This window comes from Orcinus orca, chromosome 3 (genome assembly GCF_937001465.1).
Source record: "Orcinus orca chromosome 3, mOrcOrc1.1, whole genome shotgun sequence".
In the NCBI taxonomy this organism is placed as follows: Eukaryota; Metazoa; Chordata; class Mammalia; order Artiodactyla; family Delphinidae; genus Orcinus; species Orcinus orca.
The window spans coordinates 9803905-9827599 of NC_064561.1; the positions used below are offsets into that span (position 1 = coordinate 9803905).

General features: G+C 39.2%; 1 protein-coding gene and 1 non-coding gene across 3 annotated transcripts in view; both read right to left on the bottom strand.

The window, feature by feature from the left end:
- Positions 1 to 1859: 1859 nt before the first annotated feature.
- TRNAE-CUC (transfer RNA glutamic acid (anticodon CUC)) lies at positions 1860 to 1932 on the bottom strand. Its single transcript has one exon. It is a non-coding gene; the product is annotated as a tRNA-Glu (tRNA).
- A 10927-nt stretch (positions 1933 to 12859) lies between these two features.
- LOC101276194 (zinc finger protein 791) overlaps positions 12860 to 23695 on the bottom strand; it is a 50421-nt gene continuing 39585 nt past the window's right edge. For both annotated transcript variants that reach the window (XM_033401331.2, XM_033401332.2), the window contains 3 exons: positions 16966 to 17092; positions 16717 to 16777; positions 12860 to 16316 (listed from right to left, as the gene is read on the bottom strand). In XM_033401331.2, coding sequence (XP_033257222.1) covers positions 14660 to 16316; positions 16717 to 16777; positions 16966 to 17092 — 1845 coding nt within the window. In that variant the 3' untranslated portion in view covers positions 12860 to 14659. The remainder of the gene's footprint in view (positions 16317 to 16716; positions 16778 to 16965; positions 17093 to 23695) is intronic.

The following is a 23695-nucleotide window of genomic DNA, read 5'->3' on the forward strand; positions in this document are numbered from 1 at the left end:
CACGGCATGTGGGATCTTCCTGGACCAGGGCTCGAACCCGTGTCCCCTGCACTGTCAGGTGGATTCTTAACCACTGTGCCACCAGGGAAATCCAACCTTGTATTTTTAAAATTTATTTTATTCAGGTATAGTTGATGTACAATGTGTTAATTTCTGCTGTACAGCAGTTAGTTATACATATATATATATATATATACATTCTTTTTCATATTATTTTCTATTATGGTTTATCACAGAATATTGAATATAGTTCCCTGTGCTATACAGTAGGACTTCGTTGTTTATCCATTCTGTATATAGTAGTTTGCATCTGCTAATCCCAAACTCCCAATCCATCCCTCCTCTACTCCCACTTCCCGCTTGGCAACCACAAGTCTGTTCTCTATGTCTGTGAGTTTGTTTCTGTTTCATAGATAAGTTTGTGTCATATTTTAGATTCCACATATAAGTGATACCATATGGTATTTGTCTTTCTCTTTCTGACTTACTTCACTTAGTATGATAATCTCTAGGTACATCCATGTAGCTGCACATGGCATTATTTCATTCTTTTTTAATGCCTGAGTGTATTCCACTGTGTATATGTACCACATCTTCTTTATCTATTCATCTATCGTTGGACATTTAGGTTGTTTCCATGTCTTGGCTATTGTGAATAGTGCTGCTATGAACATAGGGGTACATGTATCTTTTTGAATTAGAGTTTTATCTGGTTATATGCCCAGGATTAGGATTGCTTGGTCATATAGCAACTCTATTTTTAGTTTTGGGGGTTTTTTTTGGCAGTGCCGCACGGCATGCGTGATCCTAGTGACACAACCAGGGATCGAACCCTCGCCCCTCACAGTGGAAGCGCGGAGTCCCAACCACTGGGCTACCAGGGAAGTCCCTATTTTTAGTTTTTTGAGGAACCTCCATACTATTTTCCATAGTGACTGCACCACTTTACATTCCCACCAACAGTGTAGGAGGGTCCCCTTTTCTCTACACCCTCTCCAGCATTTGTTATTTGTAGACTTTTTAATGATGGCCATTCTGACCGGTGTGAGGTGGTACCTCACTGTAGATTTGATTTGCATTTCTCTAATAATTTAGACGCTTACATTATTGATTATAGATCTTTTCTACAGTATGCATTCAGTGGTATAAATTTCCCTCTAGGTACTGAATTTGCTGTATCCCACAAAATTTGATAAGTTGTATTTTCATTTTTATTTAATTCAAAATAATGTTTAATTGTTCTCAAGACTTCTTTGATTCATGTGTTATTTAGAAGTGTGTTGTTTAATCTCCAAGTATTTGGGGGTTTTCCACTATCTTTCCGCGATTGATTTCTAGATTAATGCCAGTGTGGTCTGAGCATATTTTGTATGATTTCTTTTTTTTTTTCTTTCAAATCTATTAAGGTGCATTTTATGTCCCAGAATGTGGTCTGTCTTGGTGAATGTTCCATGTGAACTTGAGAAGAATGTGTATTCTGCTGTTGTTGCCTGAAGTATTCCATAGATTACAATTAAGTCCAGTTGTTTCATCGTGCTGTTCAGTTCAACTTTGTCCTTCCTGATTTTCTGCTTGCTGGAATTTATGATTCATGATAAGGGGGTGTTGAAGTCTACCGCTATAGTAGTGGATTCATTTCTCCTTGCAGGTCTATCGGTTTTTTAAAAAAATAATTGATTTATTTATTTTGGCTGCACCAGGTCTTAGTTGTGGCATGTGGGATCTTTGTTGAGGCATGCAGGATCTTTTGGTTGCAGGATGCAGGATCTTGTGGTTGTGGCACACAGACTTCTTAGCTGCGGCATTTGGGCTATTAGTTGCAGCATGAGGGCTTTTAGTTGTGGCATGTGGGATCTTAGTTCCCCAGCCAGGGATCGAACCTGGGCCCCCTGCATTGAGAGTGCAGAGTCTTACCCAGTGGACCACCAGGGAAGTCCCTCTGTCCGTTTTTGCCTTGTATATTTTGCCCCTCTGTTGTTACACACATACACGTGAAGGATTGCTATGTCTTCTTGGAGACGTGGCCCCTATATAATTATGTACTGCCCTTCCTCATTCCTGTGAGTTTTCATTGCTCTGCAGTCTGCTTTGTCTGAAATTAATATAGCTATGCCAGTTTTCTTTTGTTTGGTGTTGGCATGGTATATGTTTCTCCATCCTTTTACTTTTATCTATCTCTGTGTTTATATTCAAAGTGTGCTTCTTGTAGACAACATATAATTAGGTCTTATTTTATTATCTACTATGACAGTTTGTGTCTTTCCATGTGGTATTTAGACCACTGATGCTTAAAATGATTGATACAGTTGGATTAATATCTACCATATTTTTTTACTATTTTCTTACTATTTCTTTATTTACTTTGGCTCCGCCAGGTCTTAGTTGCAGCATGAGGGATCTTTAGTTGTGGCATGTGAACTCTTAGTTGCAGCATGCATGTGGGATCTAGTTCCCTGACCAGGGATCGAACCCAGGCCCCCTGCATTGGGAGTGTGGAGTCTTAGCCAGTGGACCACCAGGGAAGTCCCCACTTTAAAAGTTTTATCCTGCTTGGTATTCTCTGAGCTTCCTGAATCTGTGCCTTTGGTGTCTATCATTAATTATGGGAAGATCTCATTAATTAACTGAGATCTTCAGTTATTTCTCCTGTTCCTTTCTGTCTTCTCCTTCAGATATTTCCATTATGTTTATGTTACACCTTTTGTTAATTGTTCCAGAGTCTGTTCTTTTTGATCTTTATTTTCCCTTTGCATTTCATATTAGAAGATTCTATTGGCATTTCTTCAAGCTCACTGATTGTTTCCTCAGACATTTCCAGTCTACTGATGAACCCCTCAAAGGCACTCTTCATTTCTGTTACAGTGTTTTCTATTTATTGCATTCCCTTGTGATTCTTAGGGTTTTCACCTCTGTTTACATTACCAATCTGTTCTTTTTTTTAAAAAAACATTTTTATTGGAGTATAATTGCTTTACAATGGTGTTTTAGTTTCTGCTTTATAACAAAGTGAATCAGTTATACATATACATATGTTTCCATATCTCTTCCCTCTTGTGTCTCCCTCCCTCCCACCCTCCCTATCCCATCCGTCTAGGTGGTCACAAACCACCGAGCTGATCTCCCTGTGCTATGCAGCTGCTTCCCACTAGCTATTTATTTTACGTTTGGTAGTGTATATATGTCCATGCCACTTCTCACTTTGTCACAGCTTACCCTTCCCCCTCCCCATATCCTCAAGTCCATTCTCTAGTAGGTCTGTGTCTTTATTGCCATCTTACCTCTAGGTTCTTCATGACCTTTTTTTTCCCCTTAGATTCCACATATCTGTGTTAGCATATGGTATTTGTTTTTCTCTTTCAGACTTACTTCACTCTGTATGAAAGAATCTAGGTCCATCCACCTCACTACAAATAACTCAATTTCATTTCCTTTTATGGCTGAGTAATATTCCATTGCATATATGTGCCACATCTTCTTTATCCATTCATCTCTTGCTGGACACTTAGGTTGCTTCCATGCCCTGGCTATTGTAAATAGAGCTGCAGTGAACGTTTTGGTACATGACTCTTTTTGAATTACGGTTTTCTCAGGGTATATGTCCAGCAGTGGGATTGCTGGGTCTTATGGTAGTTCTATTTTTAGTTTTTTAAGGAACCTCCATACTGTTCTCCATAGTGGCTGTATCAATTTACATTCCCACCAGCAGTGCAAGAGTGTTCTCTTTTCTCCACACCCTCTCCAGCATTTATTGTTTGTAGATATTTTGATGATGGCCATTCTGACTGGTGTGAGATGATATCTCATTGTAGTTTTGATTTGCATTTCTCTAACGATTAATGATGTTGAGCATTCTTTGATGTGTTTGTTGGCAATCTGTACATCTTCTTTGGAGAAATGTCTATTTAGGTCTTCTGCCCATTTTTGGATTGGGTTGTTTGCTTTTTGTTATTGAGCTACATGAGCTGCTTGTCAATTTTGGAGATTAATCCTTTGTCAGTTGCTTCATTTGCAAATATTTTCTCCCATTCTGAGGGTTGTCTTTTAGTCTTGTTTATGGTTTGCTTTGCTGTGCAAAAGCTTTGAAGTTTCATTAGGTCCCATTTGTTTATTTTTGTTTTTATTTCCATTTCTCTAGGAGGCGGGTCAAAAAGGATCTTGCTGTGATTAATGTCATAGAATGTTCTGCCTATGTTTTCCACTAAGAGTTTGATAGTGTCTGGCCTTACATTTAGGTCTTTAATCCATTTTGAGTTTATTTTTGTGTATGGTGTTAGGGAGTGTTCTAATTTCATTCTTCTACATGTACCTGTTCAGTTTTCCCAGCACCACTTATTGAAGAGGCTGTCTTTTCTCCACTGTATATTTTTGCCTCCTTTATCAAAGATAAGGTGACCATGTGTGCGTGGGTTTATCTCTGGGTTTCTATCCTGTTCCATTGATCTATATTTCTGTTTTTGTGCCAGTACCATACTGTCTTGATTACTGTAGCTTTGTAGTATAGACTGAAGTCAGAGAGCCTGATTCCTCCAGCTCCATTTTTCGTTCTCAAGATTGCTTTGTCTATTCGGGGTCTTTTGTGTTTCCATACAAATTGTGAAATTATTTGCTCTAGCTCTGTGAAAAATGCTAGTGGTAGTTTGATAGGGATTGCATTGAATATGTAGATTGCTTTGGGTAGTAGAGTCATTTTCACAATGTTGATTCTTCCAATTCAAGAACATGGTATATCTCTACATCTATTTGTATCATCTTTAATTTCTTTCATCAGTGTCTTATAATTTTCTGCATACAGCTCTTTTGTCTCCTTAGGTAGGTTTATTCCTAGATATTTTATTCTTTTTGTTGTAAATGGGAGCGTTTTCTTAATTTCACTTTCAGATTTTTCATCATTAGTGTATAGGAATGCCAGAGATTTCTGTGCATTAATTTTGTATCCTGCTACTCTACCAAATTCATTGATTAACTCTAGTAGTTTTCTGGTAGCATCTTTAGGATTCTCTATGTGTAGTATCATGTCATCTGCAAACAGTGACAGCTTTACTTCTTCTTTTCCGATTTGTATTCCTTTTATTTCTTTTTCTTCTCTGATTGCTGTGGCTAAAACTTGCAAAACTATGTTGAATAATAGTGGTGAGAGTGGGCAACCTTGTCTTGTTCCTGATCTTAGTGGATATGGTTTCAGTTTTTCACCGTTGAGGATGATGTTGGCTGTGTGTTTGTCATATATGGCCTTTATTATGTTGAGGAAAGTTCCCTCTATGCCTACTTTCTGCAGGGTTTTTATCATAAATGGGTTTTGACTTTTGTCGAAAGCTTTCTCTGCATCTATTGAGATGATCATATGGTTTTTCTCTTTCAATTTGTTAATATGGTGTATCACGTTGATTGATATGCGTATATTGAAGAATCCTTGCATTCCTGGAATGAACCCCAATTGATCATGTTGTATGATCCTTTTAATGTACTGTTGGATTCTGTTTGCTAGTATTTTGTTGAGGATTTTTGCATCTATGTTCATCAGTGATATTGGCCTGTAGTTTTCTTTGTGACATCTTTGTCTGATTTTGGTATCAGGGTGATGGTGGCCCCGTAGAATGAGTTTGGAAGTGTTCCTCCCTCTGCTGTATTTTGGAAGAGTTTGAGAAGGATAGGTGTTATCTCTTCTCCAGATGTTTGATAGAATTTGCCTGTGAAGCCATCTGGTCCTGGGCTTTTGTTTGTTGGAAGATTTTTAATCACAGGTTCAATTTCAGTGGTTGTGATTGGTCTGTTCCTATTTTCTGTTTCTTCCTGATTCAGTCTCTGCAGGTTGTGCATTTCTAAGAATTTGTCCATTTTTTCCAGGTTGTCCATTTTATTGGTGTAGAGTTGCTTGTAGTAATCTCTCATGATCCTTTTGTATTTCTGCAGTGTCAGTTGTTACTTCTTTTTCATTTCTAATTCTATTGATTTGAGTCTTCTCCCTTTTTTTCTTGATGAGTCTGGCTAATGGTTTATCAATTTTGTTTATCTTCTCAAAGAACCACGTTTTAGTTTAATTGATCTTTGCTATCGTTTCTTTCGTTTCTTTTTCATTTATTTCTGATCTTTATGATTTCTTTCCTTCTGCTAACTTTGGGTTTTTTTTTGTTCTTCTTTCTCTAATTGCTTTAGGTGCAAGGTTAGGTTGTTGATTCGAGATGTTTCCTGTTTCTTAAGGTAGGATTGTATTGCTATAAACTTCCCTCTTAGAACTGCTGTTGCTGCATCCCATAGGTTTTGGGTCATCTTGTCTCCATTGTCATTTGTTTCTAGGTATTTTTTGATTTCCTCTTTGATTTCTTCAGTGATCACTTGGTTATTAAGTAGTGTATTGTTTAGCCTCCATGTGTTTGTATTTTTTACAGATCTTTTCCTGTAACTGATATCTAGTCCTATAGCGTTGTGGTCGGAAAAGATAATTGATATGATTTCAGTTTTATTAAATTTACCAATGCTTGATTTGTGACCCAAGATATGATCTATCCTGGAGAATGTTCCATGAGCACTTGAGAAAAATGTGTATTCTGTTGTTTTTGGATGGCATGTCCTATAAACATCAATTAAGTCCATCTTGTTTAATGTATCATTTAAAGCCTGTGTTTCCTTATTTATTTTCATTTTGGATGATCTGTCCATTGGTGAAAGTGGGGTGTTAAAGTCCCCTAATATGAATGTGTTACTGTCAATTTCCCCTTTTATGGCTGTATTTGCTTTATGTATTGAGGTGCTCCTATGTTGGGTGCATAAATATTTACAATTGTTATATCTTCTTCTTGGATCAATCCCTTGATCATTATGTAGTGTCCTTCTTTGTCTCTTCTAATAGTCTTTATTTTAAAGTCTATTTTGTCTGATATGAGAATTGCTACTCCAGCTTTCTCTTGATTTCCATTTGCATGGAATATCTTTTTCCATCCCCTCACTTTCAGTGTGTATGTGTCCGTAGGTCTGAAGTGGGTCTCTTGTAGACAGCATATATATGGGTGTTGTTTTTGTATCCATTCAGCCAGTTTGTGTCTTTTTGTGGGAACATTTAATCCATTTACATTTTTTACAAGGTAATTATTGATATGTATGTTCCTATTCCCATTTTCCTTAATTGTTTTGGGTTTGTTATTGTAGGTCTTTTCCTTCTCTTGTGTTTCTTGCCTAGAGAAGTTCCTTTAGCAGTTGTTGTAAAGCTGGTTTGGTGGTGCTGAACCTCTCAGCTTTTGCTTGTCTGTAAAGGTTTTAATTTCTCCATCAGATCTGAGTGAGATCCTTGCTGGGTAGAGTAATCTTGGTTGTAGGTTTTTCTCCTTCATCACTTTAAATATGTCCTGCCAGTCCCTTCTGGCTTGCAGAGTTTCTGCTGGAAGATCAGCTGTTAACCTTATGGGGATTCCCTTGTGTGTTATTTGTTGTTTTTCCCTTGCTGCTTTTAATATGTTTTCTTTGTATTTAATTTTTGATAGTTTGGTTAATATGTGTCTTGGCGTGTTTCTCCTTGGATTTATCCTGTATGGGACTCTCTGTGCTTCCTGGACTTGATGAACTATTTCCTTTCCCATATTAGGGAAGTTTTCAACTATAATCTCTTCAAATATTTTCTCAGTCCCTTTCTTTTTATCTTCTTCTTCTGGGACCCCTATAATTCGAATGTTGGTGCGTTTAATGTTGTCCCGGAGGTCTGAGACTCTCCTCAGTTCTTTTCATTCTTTTTTCTTTATTCTGCTCTGCAGTAATTTCCACTGTTTTATCTTCCAGGTCACTTATCCGTTCTTCTGCCTCAGTTATTCTGCTATTGATCCCTTCTAGAGTTTTTTTTTTTGTGTGTGTGTTATGTGGGCCTCTCACTGTTGTGGCCTCTCCTGCTGCAGATCACAGGCTCTGGACGCGCAGGCCCAGCGGCCATGGCCCATGGACCCAGCCGCTCTGGAGCACGTGGGATCTTCCCGGACCGGCGCACGAACCCGTGTCCCCTGCATTGGCAGGCGGACTCCCAACCACTGCGCCACCACTGCGCCCTTCTAGAGTATTTTTAATTTCATTTATTGTGTTGTTCATTGTTGCTTGTTTCCTCTTTAGTTCTTGTAGGTCTTTGTTAAATGTTTCTTGCATTTTGTCTATTCTATTTCCAAGATTTTGGATCATCTTTACTATCATTATTCTGAATTCTTTTTCAGGTAGACTGCATATTTCCTCTTCATTTGTTAGGTCTGGTGGTTTTTTTTTATCTTGCTCCTTTATCTGCTTTCTGTTTTTCTGTCTTCTTATTTTTCTTATTTTACTGTGTTTGGTGTCTCCTTTTTGCAGGCTGCAGGTTCTTAGTTCCTGTTGTTTTTGGTGTCTGCCCCTAGTGGCTAAGGTTGGTTCAGTGGGTTGTGTAGGCTTTCTGGTAGAGGGGAGTAGTGCCTTTTTTCTGGTGGATGAGGCTGGATCTTGTGTTTCTGGTGGGCAGGTCCACATCTGGTGGTGTGTTTTGGGGTGTCTGTGGCCTTATTATGCTTTTAGGCAGCCTCTCTGCTAATGGAGGGGGCTGTATTCCTGTCTTGCTAGTTGTTTGGCATAGGGTGTCCAGCACTGTAGCTTGCTGGTCATTGAGTGAAGCTGGTTGTTGGTGTTGAGATAGAGATCTCTGGGAGATTTTTGCCATTTGATATTACGTGGAGCTGGGAGGTCTCTTGTGGACCGGTGTCCTGAAGTTGGCTCTCCCACATCAGAGGCACAGCAGTGACTCCTGGCTGCAGCACCAAGAGCCTTTCATCCACACGGCAAAGCACCTGAAGGATACCAAGAAATAGGTGAAGCTCAGAGGGTCCCTGCTTGTACATATCACTGGTTTGGGGTAGACTCCAGGTGTCCTCTGGTGGGTGTCTCTCATATCCTGTAGACTGCAAAGTAGGGAGTCAACCACAGGGGGAGCATCCAGAAAAGCAAGGCTCTGTGGTATAAGAAAAAAACGCCCTGGACGAGCGCCCCTCCTCAGACACTGGGGCGCAGACCGGGAGCACTTGTCTCCGGCAGGCACTTGTGGTGCTTTCTCCATTGGCCCAGAAGAAAAAAAAATCTCTTGACCTCAGGGAAGAATGGCCACTGAGCATGGGGGCGGGTTGTGCCCCATGACATGATTTCTGTCACTGCTTATTCCGCCCTGTCAGCTCACAGCCACCTGGCGTTGCTGCAGAGAAATTTTCGAGTGGGACAGACCTGGATTTCTATAGATGCTTCCCACCCAGCAGACACAGTAGGTTTCAGGTGGGACTCAGAACTAGAAATACCCTCAAGATGGCACTGGAAGACATGATACCGATGCCCAGGAAACAGTATGTCCCCAGGCAGAGCCCACTTGGGGAGAACTGTGGGGTAAACCTTTGTTTTAGACCCCTGCCTTCCCAGAGATCTGCCTGAAGAATCTGACTTAAAGTCAAAGGCAGATCCTGGGAGCCCTTTCACTTCTCTCCAGTTGTGTGTATAGGCAGTGGGCAGGTGCAGCCCTAGAGGACATTTCCTAATTAAGATGGGATTGCAAGAAAGGCTTGTTGGGCACTAAGTCCTTCCTCTCCAGGTCTTCAATTCTTCATACTATTGTTAAGCATATTTATAAGTTTTCACAAATTTATACTAATACTACTTCCAAAAGATGGAGAATACTCTATTACCCCCAAAGAACACCCCTATGGTGCCCATTTGTACTAACTCTGTCCACCTTTAATCACTGATCTATTTTAGGTCCCTATATGTTTGCCTCTGCCTTTTCCAGAATGCAATATCAATAGAACACCATGTCGTCATGTGAGCCCTGTTTGTAAACTTTGATTCCATTTGTAAAAGTGCACAATTGTGCACTGTTCTCCTGGGCATAACAATTTTGACAGTGCCTAGTAGGGGTGGTGGCACACATTAGGCCTTTAAGCTGAGATTCCATTATTATGAGCTCTGAGTTTGGTAAGACCCTGTTCTCCCTGTGTCTGACTTTCATTTGTAACACAGGAGGCCAAAAAAGACTCTGTGCTTCCACTTCAGGCAGCACAGGTTGGATGTGTGGTCGGGGAACCAAGATCTCACATGCTGCAAGGTGTGGCCAAAAAAAAAAAAAAAAAAAAAGATGGGAGGAATACTTAGGGAAGGGGCAGAGCAACTGAGAAATAATTATGAAATTACATCTATATCATGCAGAGAAGACATAAGTTAGTACTGAAAACATGGAGGAAGTTTAGACTTCTTTTGCTCTTTAATGAAACACAAAGCTGGTAATCCGTCCCCCTCCCTTTTTTTAAAAAATAAATTTATTTTTTAAATTTTTATTTATTTTTGGTTGCATTGGGTCTTCGTTGCTGCATGTGGGCTTTTTCTCTAGTTGTGGTGAGCAGGAGCTACTCTTCGTTGCAGTGAGCGGGCTTCTCATTGCGGTGGCTTCTCTTGTTGCGGAGCATGGGCTCTAGAGCACAGGCTCAGTAGTTGTGGCACACAGGCTTAGTTGCTCTGTGGCATGTGGGATCTTCCCTGACCAGGGCTTGAACCCATGTCCCCTGAGTTGGCAGGTGGATTCTTAACCACTGCACCACCAGGGAAGCCCTCCCTCCCTTTTCATAACATGTGCTGGAGGTCTAAAACTATGGGAATAACACCTATGAACAGCAAAATGGGCTTTGTAACTCTGTGGACCATTGAAACAAAAAGCTTCCAGTTCTCTTCCTATAAAAGGCATTAAAAACTTTCCATTTTGAGGATGTCAGACGTACCTCCTTTCCCACTAACTTGGGATATTACTGAAGAGGATAGCCGTCTGTCTGCAGCTCACTTCACTTATTCCTTGGATGACTGCCCCCTAAACATCCGTAGCTCTTTTTAGTGTTTCATGTTGGACTTGCAGAGATATCACTCACAGGAAAACCCATGACTGGCTACAAGTGTGCAGATGACCAGAACCCTTCCTCAAACTTGGAGGACCAGAAAGGCTTCATGGTGTCACTCCTTCTGTGTAGCAGCAAAATTATAATGGAAATATAAAGGGCAGTTTATTTTTTTACAATTTTTGGCCGTGCCCAATGTCATGTGGGATCTTAGTTCCCTGACCAGGGATCGAACCTGCATCCCCTGCATTGGAAGCTCAGAGTCTTAACCACTGGACTGCCAGGGAAGTCCCTAAAAGGCAATTTAAATCTTTTCAAATGATGTTAAATACAAACATAAACACCAAAACTACTCATGGCCCAAAGTAATGGGAATGGGGAGTCTCAAGTCTTGGATAATCCATGTCCAAACTCATGATTACTATTACATGCAATAAAACTTTCAACTGTGGTGAAGATGAAGATGAACCATGTCTACATCTTTATGGGGAAACCATTATGGTTGATCCCAGGAATGCAGGGATGTCTGTATTGCTCCCCACTTCTTATATCTGCACCCAAGCAGTTCCTCAAATAGTGTTTAAGATGCAAGATGGTGTAAATAAAAAGTGGTCAGTGATGACATCCTCACTCATGAGGCCCTGACCTGCCACAGACACACAATTCCAGTCTCCCTATTACCTCATAGCATTGTTTACTTTCCTCAAAGCTCTTATTTCCATCTTATAAACCCAGATTGTGCTATTTGTTAGTCACCTCTTCCCACAAAAATATAAGAGCCAGGACTTGAAGAACTTGTTTCACACCTATATATCCAGAGTGTGTAGTGTCCTATTTATGCTAAATTGTGTATGATTTGAGTCTACAGTGCCTAGTAGAAGAGGGATGCTGAAAAATTAGCATCAAGAGTAGCTTCTGAGCAAGAAAGCCTTGCTTGGAATAGTAACCCTGTCTTTGTCCCTTGCCAGGTTTGTGTTCTTGACAATTTACCTAAACTCATAAAGCCTCAGTTGATTGGAAAAGGAGGTAATACCTAACACAAGTCCAAATCCTGTAAGACTTTTTGGACAGTCTCTTACTGATATGACCCATTATCATTTATGGTTTGTGTTCATCCTTATTATGATGATTCGTTATGCCCCTCTATTTGTTGTTGTTGTTTTTACATTGCTTTTTCTGATCCATTTTTCAAAAAAATTTTTTATTGGAGTATAGTTATGTACAATGTTGTGTTAGTTTTAGGTGTACAACAAAGTGAGTTAGTTATACATACATTTACTCTTTAGATTCTTTTCCCATATAGGCCATTACAGAGTATTGAGTAGAGTTCCCTGTGCTATACAGTAGGTTCTCATTAGTTATCTATTTTATATACAGTAGTGTGTATATGTCAACCCCAGTCACCCAATTTATCCCTCCCCCATGCCCCTCTATTTGAATACAAGTGTGAACCTGGCAGTTTTTGGCAAGAAGGCAGTAACAAAACCATGATTTAAGTTTTTAATTAAGAACAAATGAGAAATCCGTTTCATGACAAAAATTCTAACTATGAAAAAAAATTTGCCTGAGGAAGAATATACATGGTAATACTGAATCAAAATGTATAATGATTACCTTGAAAAAAACCACAAACTTGATCTAAAAATCTACAATTGCAATGGGATGTTTCAATATATCCTATTAGGAAATAGAAAAGATAATATTTATTAGTATACAAGATTTTTTGAAAGAGAAGCATTTGACAAAAAAACCCATTGTTTTCAATCACATAGAATCAGTCATAACTGAAAATGTACTGAGAAATTATGTTCAATTGTGAGTGATTGGAAATATCCATAATCTATCCGATAAGAGGAAGGTGCTAATTCTCACATGGAAGGATTGGGCCACAGAAGTCACTGCACAGTGCAGTAGAGGAACTCACTACAGGACCACGTGCTTTCTTCTGACTGCACCACTGTAGCTGCTATAGTGGAATCAAGAACACACAGTCACCAGCAATATCAACAGAACAATGTGTTTACTACACAAATTAGACCTTATACAAATACAATATAGAGAAGAGGTGAGTCAGTGCTTCACAAAACGTTCTCAATCACAGCAGTCTAAATTTGTTGCCTGGTGGACACATGAGGACTTGCAGGAAAATCCAAACTGTGAGGGATCTTTGCTGTGGAACTTGTGGAGGTATCTGTGGAAACCAACAGGTCTGAGAAAATGGAAGTCATGTAGCTGGTGGTAATGAGCCTACTTTGGACTGGCAGGGCAAAGAATCAGGAAAATGGTTTAGAACCAGGTATATGTGAAACTCCTGTGTGGCTCAAGAACTAAGGCCTTCTTCACTTTGCCTTCCAAGTGTCATGCAAGGGAGGCTAGTGGTGAATTCTAACATGGAACCATGAAAAGAACAGGTTCTAGAAAATGTAGGTCACAACATATTACCCATGTTAACAACACATTCCAGGAGAGCATCTCCAATTCTACATTTTAGTGTCCTGTAACAGGTAGGTCTCTTTTCTTTTTGCAAATATAAAGACTTACTGGTCCATTAACATACAAGGTTATTACAAAAATGAATCAGAACTTAAATGTTAATAACACTTTAAAAAGTAGCTAGAAATGTGATGTTTATATTTAATCTCACAGACTTGCAATGTGAGAGCAGTAACCACATCAGTTATGATCACTGTTGTATTTACAGCACAGGCACATAGTAGGTGCTCAATATGAATGAAGGGATGGTAATACCACTAGTTGACTTCAGTGATATAATTATTCTAATTGAATTATGGGTAAAGAGACACTAACTGGTGATATCAGAATAATGTAGGAGAATTTTTAATGCATTGGTGGGGGAAAAATGTTGCTTCAGTGCAAAGATATTGTAGCTACGAATTTAAAATAATTGCACTTGTAAACAATGTAAGGTTGCTTTGTTTAAGTATGCAGTTGATGTCAACATGGGTGTCTTAAAGTCTCTTCCCCAAATCACAGTCAGATGGAATGACAAAGAGTAAAGAGAAAATGACAAAGAGAAAAGATGTAAATACTAAGTCAAATGAGATTATACTCTGTGTTAAACTTCACATAATTACAAATTTATGCCAACTATTTATTAGCAAGGAAAAAATGGAAGAAGGCTCTTCTGACAAGAGAAAAGTTTTTCTAATAAAAGAGGCATATTTACAATGGGTAAGAAATATCCAGTACCTGCCACATGAAGCCAATAGGAAAATCCCAACAACTACCAGAGTGTCATTAGTCCATGCCCCCTTTACTTACAGAACAACAAAAATTATATATTTTTGGCACATTATATATAATATTGGCACATTACAATTATATTCCAGTTCACTCATGGATCCAACAGATTTCAAAATGGAAAGACAAAAATTCTATAAGCTAATTTAAGGAAAAATACTACCTACTAAGCTTATATACTATTGCTTAAAGAGTACTTACAGAATTGTTTCAACTCAGTGTTGTGTTCATTTGCAAAATTAACAAGTAGAATCCATAATTAGAGACTGAGTTTCAGAATAAGCCACTGATAAAGATATATTTTTAACTTTTAAAACGTTTCATGTTATGAATTTTTTGGAGCATTATATATGAATTAATCTACATCAGGCTTTCCCATATTATTTACATGTTATAGCATTTCTCTCCAGTAGAGTTTTCATATGACTTTGAATGTATTGGGTTGGCCAGAAAGTTCATTCTTCCGTAAGATGTTACGGAAAATCCCGAATGAACTTTTTGGCCAGCCCAGTATTTGTTAAGATAGGAAACTCTTGTATTTATCACTTATATCCAGTGTGCATTCTCATGACATGTTTATGTAAGGATGTGGGCCAATTAAAGGCTTTCCCACAATGCTTACATTCAAGAAGTTTCTCTCCAGTGTGAATTCTTTCATGGCTTCTGTATGAACTGGGTCGACTAAAGGCTTTCCCACAGTCTTTACACTTATACGGTTTCTCACCAGTGTGCATTCTCATGTGACCTCGAAAGGTTGTGCGGTAAATGAAGGCTTTCCCACATTCCTTGCATTCATAGGGCTTCTCTCCAGTATGAGTTCTTTCATGTACTTGAACATAACTGGAACAACTGAAGGCTTTACCACATATTTTACATTCATAGGGTTTCTCTCCTGTGTGAGTTCTTTCATGTATTCGAAATGAACTGGGACAATTAAATGCTTTCCCACATTCCTTACATTTATAAGGTCCATCTCCAGTGTGCGTCATCATGTGTCTTCGAAAGCTTGTGAGAGAAACAAACGCTTTCCCACATTTCTCACATTTATAGGGTTTCTCTCCAGTGTGAGTTCTTTCATGTATTTGCAAACCTAAAGGAGAACTGAAGGTTTTCCCACATTGCTTACATTCGTAGGGTTTCTCTGCAGTGTGAGTCCGTTCATGTCTTCGAAATGAAGTGGGACAACTGAGGGCTTTACCACACTGCTTACATATATAGGGTTTTTCACCAGTGTGAGTTCTCACATGGACTTGAAAAGTGGTGAGCCAATGGAAGGCTTTTCCACATTCCTTACATTGATAAGGTTTCTCTCCAGTGTGAGTTCTTTCATGTGTTCGAAAGGAACTGGAACAACTGAAGGCTCTACCACACTGTTTACATTCATAGGGTTTTTCTCCAGTGTGAGATCTTTCATGTATTCTATATGAACTGGGACAATTGAATGCTTTTCCACATTCTTTACATTTATAAGGTCCAACTCCAGTATGTGTTATCATGTGTCTTTGAAAGCTTCCAAGAGAAATGAAGGCTTTCCCACATTCCTTACAGTCATAAGGTTTCTCTCCTGTATGAGTTCTCTCATGTTTTCGAAGAGAACTGGGACAACTGAAGGCTTTACTACACTTTTTACATTCATAGGGTTTTTCTCCAGTATGAGTCCTTTCATGACTTCGAAAGGAACTTGGACAACTGAGGGCTTTACCACATTGCTTACATTCATACGGTTTCTCCCCTGTGTGAGTTCTTTCATGTGTTTGAAAGGTTTGATGATATCGAAAGGCTTTCCCACATTGTTTACATTGATAGGGTTTTTCTCCAGTGTGAGTCCGTTCATGTTTTCGAACAGATTGGCGATATCTAAATGATTTCCCACATTCCTTACATTTATAGGATTTCTCTATACTATGATTACTTTCATGTTTCTGAAAAGGCTGGAGATAACTGAAGGCTTTTCCACATACCTTACATTTATAAGGCTTCTTTCCACATTCCTGATACCTGGATGGTTTGGGTGCAGTGTGAGATCTAACGTGCCTATTAAAGGATGAACGACTCATGAGGACTTTTCCACACACACTGCACTCCCATGGTTTTACAGCAGTAGAATTCTTGTTCAGATTAAGATTTGGAATAAGGCTGATATTTTCGCCACACTGACTACCTTCTTCACTTTCACAGCATCTCTGTAATGTATGGCTTCTGTTAAAAAAAAATTAGAAGCACACTGTTAATGATTTCTTTGTTAATGATTTTACAGTAAATATTAGTATTACATTTTTATCATTTATCGGGAAAGTATTAGGTTTTTCTGCACCATGTAAGTTTGAAAGTGAATATACTGAATGCTCTACAAGAAAGCTCAACCATTGCTATTATCATAGTGATATTCATATATGCAGTCTCTGAATATGTTTTAAAGTAAACTATTTGGGAAACAATGAACATCCATGACACAGTTAAGAAAACATTTTTTTGGTAAAAATTTTCTGAGAATAAATAAATTTGAAGCTGGGCCCTTTTGTGTCTACTTGTTTCTAAATTTCATGACATAAGAAGATTCTCTTGTGGGACACTGCTTTAAACTGTGAGTGCAACTCACCTCAGATTTCTTCCCTGGTTTTTGTACTGATCTTCAGTGTTATGGTCTTCCCATTTTTCCCCTGAAATGCCAACCAAAAAGATCAATAAATTATAGGAAAATTATTATTTCACAGGTCTATGATGACCTCAAACTATGATTTACTTACCAAAGTATTCCCTTTCCCCATTCCACATCTTAGAACAACACTGATGGGCAGGAAACACTTGTTCTCTAATTGATTAAGTGAAGGAATGTCATCATCCTTACCTATTGAGGCCAGGTTCCTCAAGGTTTCCCGCATCACATCTCTGTAGAGTTTCTTCTGTGAAGGCCCCAGCAGAGCCCACTCCTCCAAGGTAAAGTTCACAGCCACATCCTCAAAGGCCACTGGGTCCTAAAACATCACAAATATGTGTACAGGAAGATGGGTGAGATGGACACAGTAGTGGGAATCTGTAGTCCATTCACAAGAAGTTCACATATGATGCTGTTATTGAAATATTTATTCTGTGACTTGATCATCAAAATCCTTATTCTCTATATGACCACTTCCTCACATTCAACAGCATCATGTACACATGGAAATCATTTTTACTATGATCACTCAAGTCTTATCATTCTCTAACAGTAGGATCCAGAGCACGCTGGAGAAATGTGAACTCCAAATGAAAGAAGTATTTCCAGATCATCAACTCCTCGTAAGAAAAATCCACCTCCTTTAATACCCACCATATCTATCACATAGCACTCCATGAAACACAGGATCACATTTGCATGAGGTGTTTTTTTTTTTTATAACTTAATTTTGGGCTGTGTCAGGTCTTCGTTGCTGCGTGCGGGCTTTCTCTAGCTGCGGCAAGTGGGGGCTACTCTTTGTTGTGGTGTGTGGGCTTCTCGTTGCGGTGGTTTCTCCTGTTGCAGAGCACGAGGCTCTAGGTATGCGGGCTTGAGTAGTTGTGGCGCATGGGTTTAGCTGCTCTGTGGCATGTGGGATCTTCCTGGACCGGGGCTTGAACGCATGTCCCCTGCATTGGCAGGTGGATTCTTAACGACTGTGCCACCAGGGAAGCCCCTTGCATGAGGTTTTAATGGAAAAAAACACAGTGAACTGGAAGCTTTTTCTTCCATTCCCATCACCAAACGTGACAAGGACAGGAGACCTGTGGAAATCCAGCTTATCACTAGGCCCAGCTGGCCATATTGTCCTAAAGTACTCCAGGCTATCAGAAGTAGTCAGATGCAACTGGCTGAATAAAAATAATCTTGTGGAAAAGTATTAAGTTTAACTTGCCTGTAAAAATATTTGACAGATACTCAGTTACTCCTTTTTATCTCTCTCCTATTTCATGAGGCTAGGAAGCTATTCTGAAGTTAGTACTCAGGCATGAGAAAGAAGGCATGACAACTTAGACCTCCACAAAATCCCTATACTCAGAGTGGCTTCTCACCATCTTTACCACATATATGTGCATATACTGAGAAGATAAATGCCAGAAGAGCATTTTCCGGCAAAACCATAACAGTGTACCCTGGACCTTGCTGACCTTGGGGAACTGAATAAGAATTGCAGTTTGCACCAGAGTCCACTGAAGACCACAATGGTTTGATGGTGAACGTGCCCATCATTATAAAACACAAAGGGTCCAGCAGTGCTTTCCTCTAAAAAACATAAAACTTATCTTCTCCAATTATAGGAGGCAGTGATTCTCAACCAGCCACTTGAGAGGCTGCCTTTCCACTTCTCTCATTTCCATGCCTCCATGTGGTGCACAGGGACATGACAGCGCAACGTCTGGGCATAGGAACCACATAACTTCCCTAAATGCTGGTCTCTGTAAAAGATCACTAACCTACTGATGTCCACGTGCAGGGGACAGAGAAAAGGTTCCCACATAGTAATTACAATGGTAGAATTTATCTATTCAGTTAAGGAACAGAAAAAGAAATCCCCAGTTCTTGAGAAGTTTTTCTCACAGGAATCGATGGTCTTAAAATGGAAATATTTATTTGTGTAGCATTTCTCTAATTTTTCCAATGTGCTCTGGACCCTACCATTAGAGAACAGTAAGACTTTAAGTGATCATAGTAAAAATGTATAATTTCCACATGTTCATGATGCTGTTAAATTTGTGAGGAAGTAACCACTTCCTGCTTGAGCTGCTTGCATCAGCTCTAATTACACTTTCTATGGTGTATCTGTAGCTCTTGCTCCTAACAATGTCCTACTGTGAAGTGTGCAGAAGAGAGTTACTAACAAGTCTGAGATCGCTGATTCTTAGGAATGCCTGCTCACCATGTTTGTCCTTTGTTGCTCTCTGGGAACTGGGATTTATGAGTGACCCCACCAACCTGATAAGAGTGGCTCAGTGTGTCTAAACTGTTTATGGTACATTATAAACGCTTTTCATTATGAGCGTCTGAACTTTCATTATGCTTAGGCAGAGTTCCTATGTGATCTGCTCCCCCAAATCACTCTGGGTATTGAGGCTCTAATGAGCTTCTCTGGAAGACAATTATTTTATATGTGTTGTCACAACCCGCTGCTTGTAGGCTTGAGCCCTTCCTATGTGATTACACTAGGAAAGACCATCTGGAAGTTTGCATCTGGCTCCCTCCAGAACAAATTTAATTCGGTACTAAAGAAGAATGAACGAGATATTTAATGATCCTCATGGGAAAAATTTAAAATTTTTGTTGGGTAACATTAAAGGAGAATGAGATAAATGAAAATACAAAAGATGTTTTTAGAAATAACCCAAACATCACTAAGATGTTACCTCTCCCAAAATATATCTCTAACAAAATGTTATCTAACTGGGAAAAACATTGTATTCCCCTGTATTCCATGGGCAATAGCCAATTCATTATAGATTGAAACGTGAAAGAAAAAACTGGGACACTTCTAGAAATCACAAGTAAATGCTTCATTGATCCAAAAATAGAACTTTCTCATTTAAGAGGAATAAGCCCTAGAAGCAAGAAGAACTACAATCCTGCAGCCTGTGGAACAAAAACCATATTCACAGAAAGACAAGATGAAAAGGCAGAGAGCTATGTACCAGATGAAAGAACAAGATAAAGCCCCAGAAAAACAACTAAATGAAATGGAGATAGGCTATCTTCCAGAAAAAGAATTCAGAATAATGATAGTGAAGACGATCCAGGACCTCCGAAAAAGAATGGAGGCAAAGATGGAGAAGATGCAAGAAATGTTTAACAAAGATCTAGAAAAATTAAAGAACAAACTAACAGAGATGAACAATACAATAACTGAAATGAAAAATACACTAGAAGGAATCAATAGCAGAATACCCGAGGCAGAAGAATGGGTAAGTGACCTGGAAGACAGAATGGTGGAATTCACTGCTGCAGAACAGAATAAAGAAAAAAGAATGAAAAGAAATGAAGACAGCCTAAGAGACCTCTGGCACAACATTCAACTCAACAACATTTGCATTATAGGGATCCCAGAAGGAGAAGAGAGAGAGAAAGGACCTGAGAAAATATTTGAAGAGATTATAGTCAAAAACTTCCCTAACATGGGAAAGGAAATAGCCACCCAAGCCCAGGAAGCACAGAGTCCCATTCAAATTGGCAAAAATTAAAGACAAAGAAAAATTATTGAAAGCAGCAAGGGAAAAAAGACAAAAAACATACAAGGGAACTCCCATAAAGTTAACAGCTGATTTCTCAGCAGAAACTCTACAAGCCAGAAGGGAGTGGCATGACATATTTAATGAAAGGGCAGAACCTACAACCAAGATTACCCAGCAAGGATCTCACTCACATTTGATGGAGAAATCAAAAGCTTTAGAGACAAGTAAAAGCTAAGAGAACTTAGCACCACCAAACCAGCTGTACAACAGATGCTAAAGGAACTTAAGTGGGAAACACAAGAGAAGCAAAGGACCTACAATAACAAACCCAAAACAATTAAGAAAATGGTAATAGGAAATACATATCGATAATTACCATAAACGTGAATGGATTAAATGCTCCAACCAAAAGACACAGGCTTGCTGAATGGATACAAAAACATGACCCATATATAGGCTGTCTACAAGAGACCCACTTCAGACCTAGGGACACATACAGACTGAAAATGAGGGGATGGAAAAAGATATTCCATGCAAATGGAAATCAAAAGAAAGCTGGAGTAGCAATACTCATATCAGATAAAATAGACTTTAAAGAATGTTACGAAAGACAACGAAGGACACTACATAATGATCAAGGGATCAATCCAAGAAGAAGACGTAACAATTATATATTCACCCAACATAGGAGCACCTCAATACATAAGGCAACTGCTAACAGCTCTAGAAGAGGAAATTGACAGTAACACAGTAATAGTGGGGGACTTTAACACCTCACTTACACCAATCATTTGATCACTTACACAGATCATCCAAACAGAAAATTAGTAAGGAAACACAAGCTTTAAATGGCACAATAGACCAGATAGATTTAATTGATATTTATAGAACATTCCATCCAAAAACAGTAGATTACACTTTCTTCTCAAGTGCGCACAGAACATTCTCCAGGATAGATCACATCTTAGGTCCACAAATAAAGCCTCAGTAAATTTAAGAAAATTGAAATCATATCAAGCATCTTTTCTGACCACAACACTATGAGATTAGAAGTCAATTACAGAGAAAAAAATGTAAAAAACACAAACACATGGAGGCTAAACGTTATTAAATAACCAAGAGATCACTAAAGAAATCAAAGAGAAAATCAAAAAAATACCTAGAGACAAATGACAATGAAAACACGATGACCCAAAACCTATGGGATGCAGCAAAAGCAATTCTAAGAGGGAAGTTTATAGCTATACAAGCCTACCTCAAGAAACAAGAAAAATCTCAAATAAACAATCTAACCTTACACCTAAAGGAATTAGAGAAAGAAGAACAAACAAAATCCAAAGTTAGTAGAAGGAAAGAAATCATAAAGATCACAGCAGAAATCAATGAAATAGAAACAAAGAAAACAATAGCAAAGATCAATAAAACTAAAACCTGGTTCTTTGAGAAGATCAACAAAAGTGATAAACCATTAGCCAGACTCATCAAGGAAAAGAGGGAGGGATTCCCTGGTGGTGCAGTGGTTAAGAATCCACCTGCCAATGCATGGGACATGGGTTCGAGCCCTGGTCTGGGAAGATCCCACATGCTGCGGAGCAGCTGGGCCCATGTGCCACAATTACTGAGGCCCAGGCGCCTAGAGCCCATGCTCCGCAACAAGAGAAGCCACTGCAATGAGACGCTCATGCACCGCCATGAAGAGTAGCCCCTGCTCGCTGCAGCTAGAGAAAGCCCAATGCAGCAACGAAGACCCAAAGCAGCCAAAAATAAATAAATAAAATAAATTTTTTTTAAAAAAGAGGGAGAGGACTCAAATCAATAAAATTAGAAAGGAAAAAAGTTAAAACAAGCACTGCAGAAATACAAACCTTCCTAAGAGACTACTACAAGCAACTCTATGCCTATAAAATGGACAACCTGGAAGAAATGGACAAATTCTTAGAAAGGTATAACCTTCCAAGACTGAACCAGGAAGAAACAAAGTATGAACAGACCAATCACAAGTAATGAAATTGAAACTGTGATTAAAAATCTTCCAACAGGGCTTCCCTGGTGGCACAGTGGTTGAGAGTCCGCCTGCTGATGCAGGAGACACGGGTTCATGCCCTGGTCCAGGAGGATCCCACATGCCGTGGAGCGGCTGGGCCCGTGAGCCATGGCCGCTGAGCCTGCGCGTCCGGAGCCTGTGCTCTGCGATGGGAGAGGCCACAACAGTGAGAGGCCCCCGTACCACAAAAAAAAAAAAAAAAAATCTTCCAACAAAAGTCCAGGATCAGATGGCTTCACAGGTGAATTCTATCAAACATTTAGAGAAGGGCTAATACCCATCCTTCTCAAACTCTTCCAAAAAATTGCAGAGGAAGGAAAACTCCCAAACTCATTCTATGAGGCCACCATCACACTGATACCAAAACCAGACAAAGATACTATAAAAAAAGAAAATTACAGACCAATATCACTGATGAATATAGATGTAAAAATCCTCAACAAAATGCTAGCAAACAGAATCCAACACATTAAAAAGGATCATACACCATGAATCAAGTGAGATTTATCCCAGAGATGCAAGGATTCTTCAGTATACGCAAGTCAATCAATATGATACACCACATTAACAAATTGAAGAATAAAAACTATATGATCATCTCAATAGATGCAGAAAAAGCTTCTGACAAAATTCAACATCAATTTATGATAAAAACTGTCTAGAAAGTGGGCAACATAATAAAGGCCATATATGACAAACCCAAAGCAAACATCATTTTTTTTTTTTTTTGCGGTACACTGGCCTTTCACTGTTGTGGCCTCTCCCATTGCGGAGCACAGGCTGTGGACGCGCAGGCTCAGCAGCCATGGCTCACGGGCCTAGCCGCTCCGCGGCATGTGGGATCTTCCCAGACCGGGTCACGAACCTGTGTCCCCTGCATCGGCAGGCGGACTCTCAACCACTGTGCCACCAGGGAAGCCCAACAAACATCATTCTTAATGGTGAAAAAGTAAAAGCATTTCCTCTAAGATCAGGAACAAGACAAGGATGTCCACTCTCACCACTATTATTCAACATAGTTTTGGAAGTCCTAGCCATGGCAATCAGGGAATAAAAGGAATACAAATTGGAAAAGAAAAAGTAAAACTGACATTGTTTGCAGATGACATGATACTATACATAGAGAATCCTAAAGATGCCACCAGAAAACTACTAATCAATAAATGTGGTAAAGTTGCAGGATACAAAATTAATGCACAGAAATCTCTTGCATTCCCATACCCTAGTGATGAAAAATCTGAAAGAGAAATTAAGGAAACACTCCCATTTACCATTGCAACAACAACAAAAATACCTAGAAATAAACCTCCCTAAGGCGACAAAAGACCTGTATGCAGAAAACTATAAGACACTGATG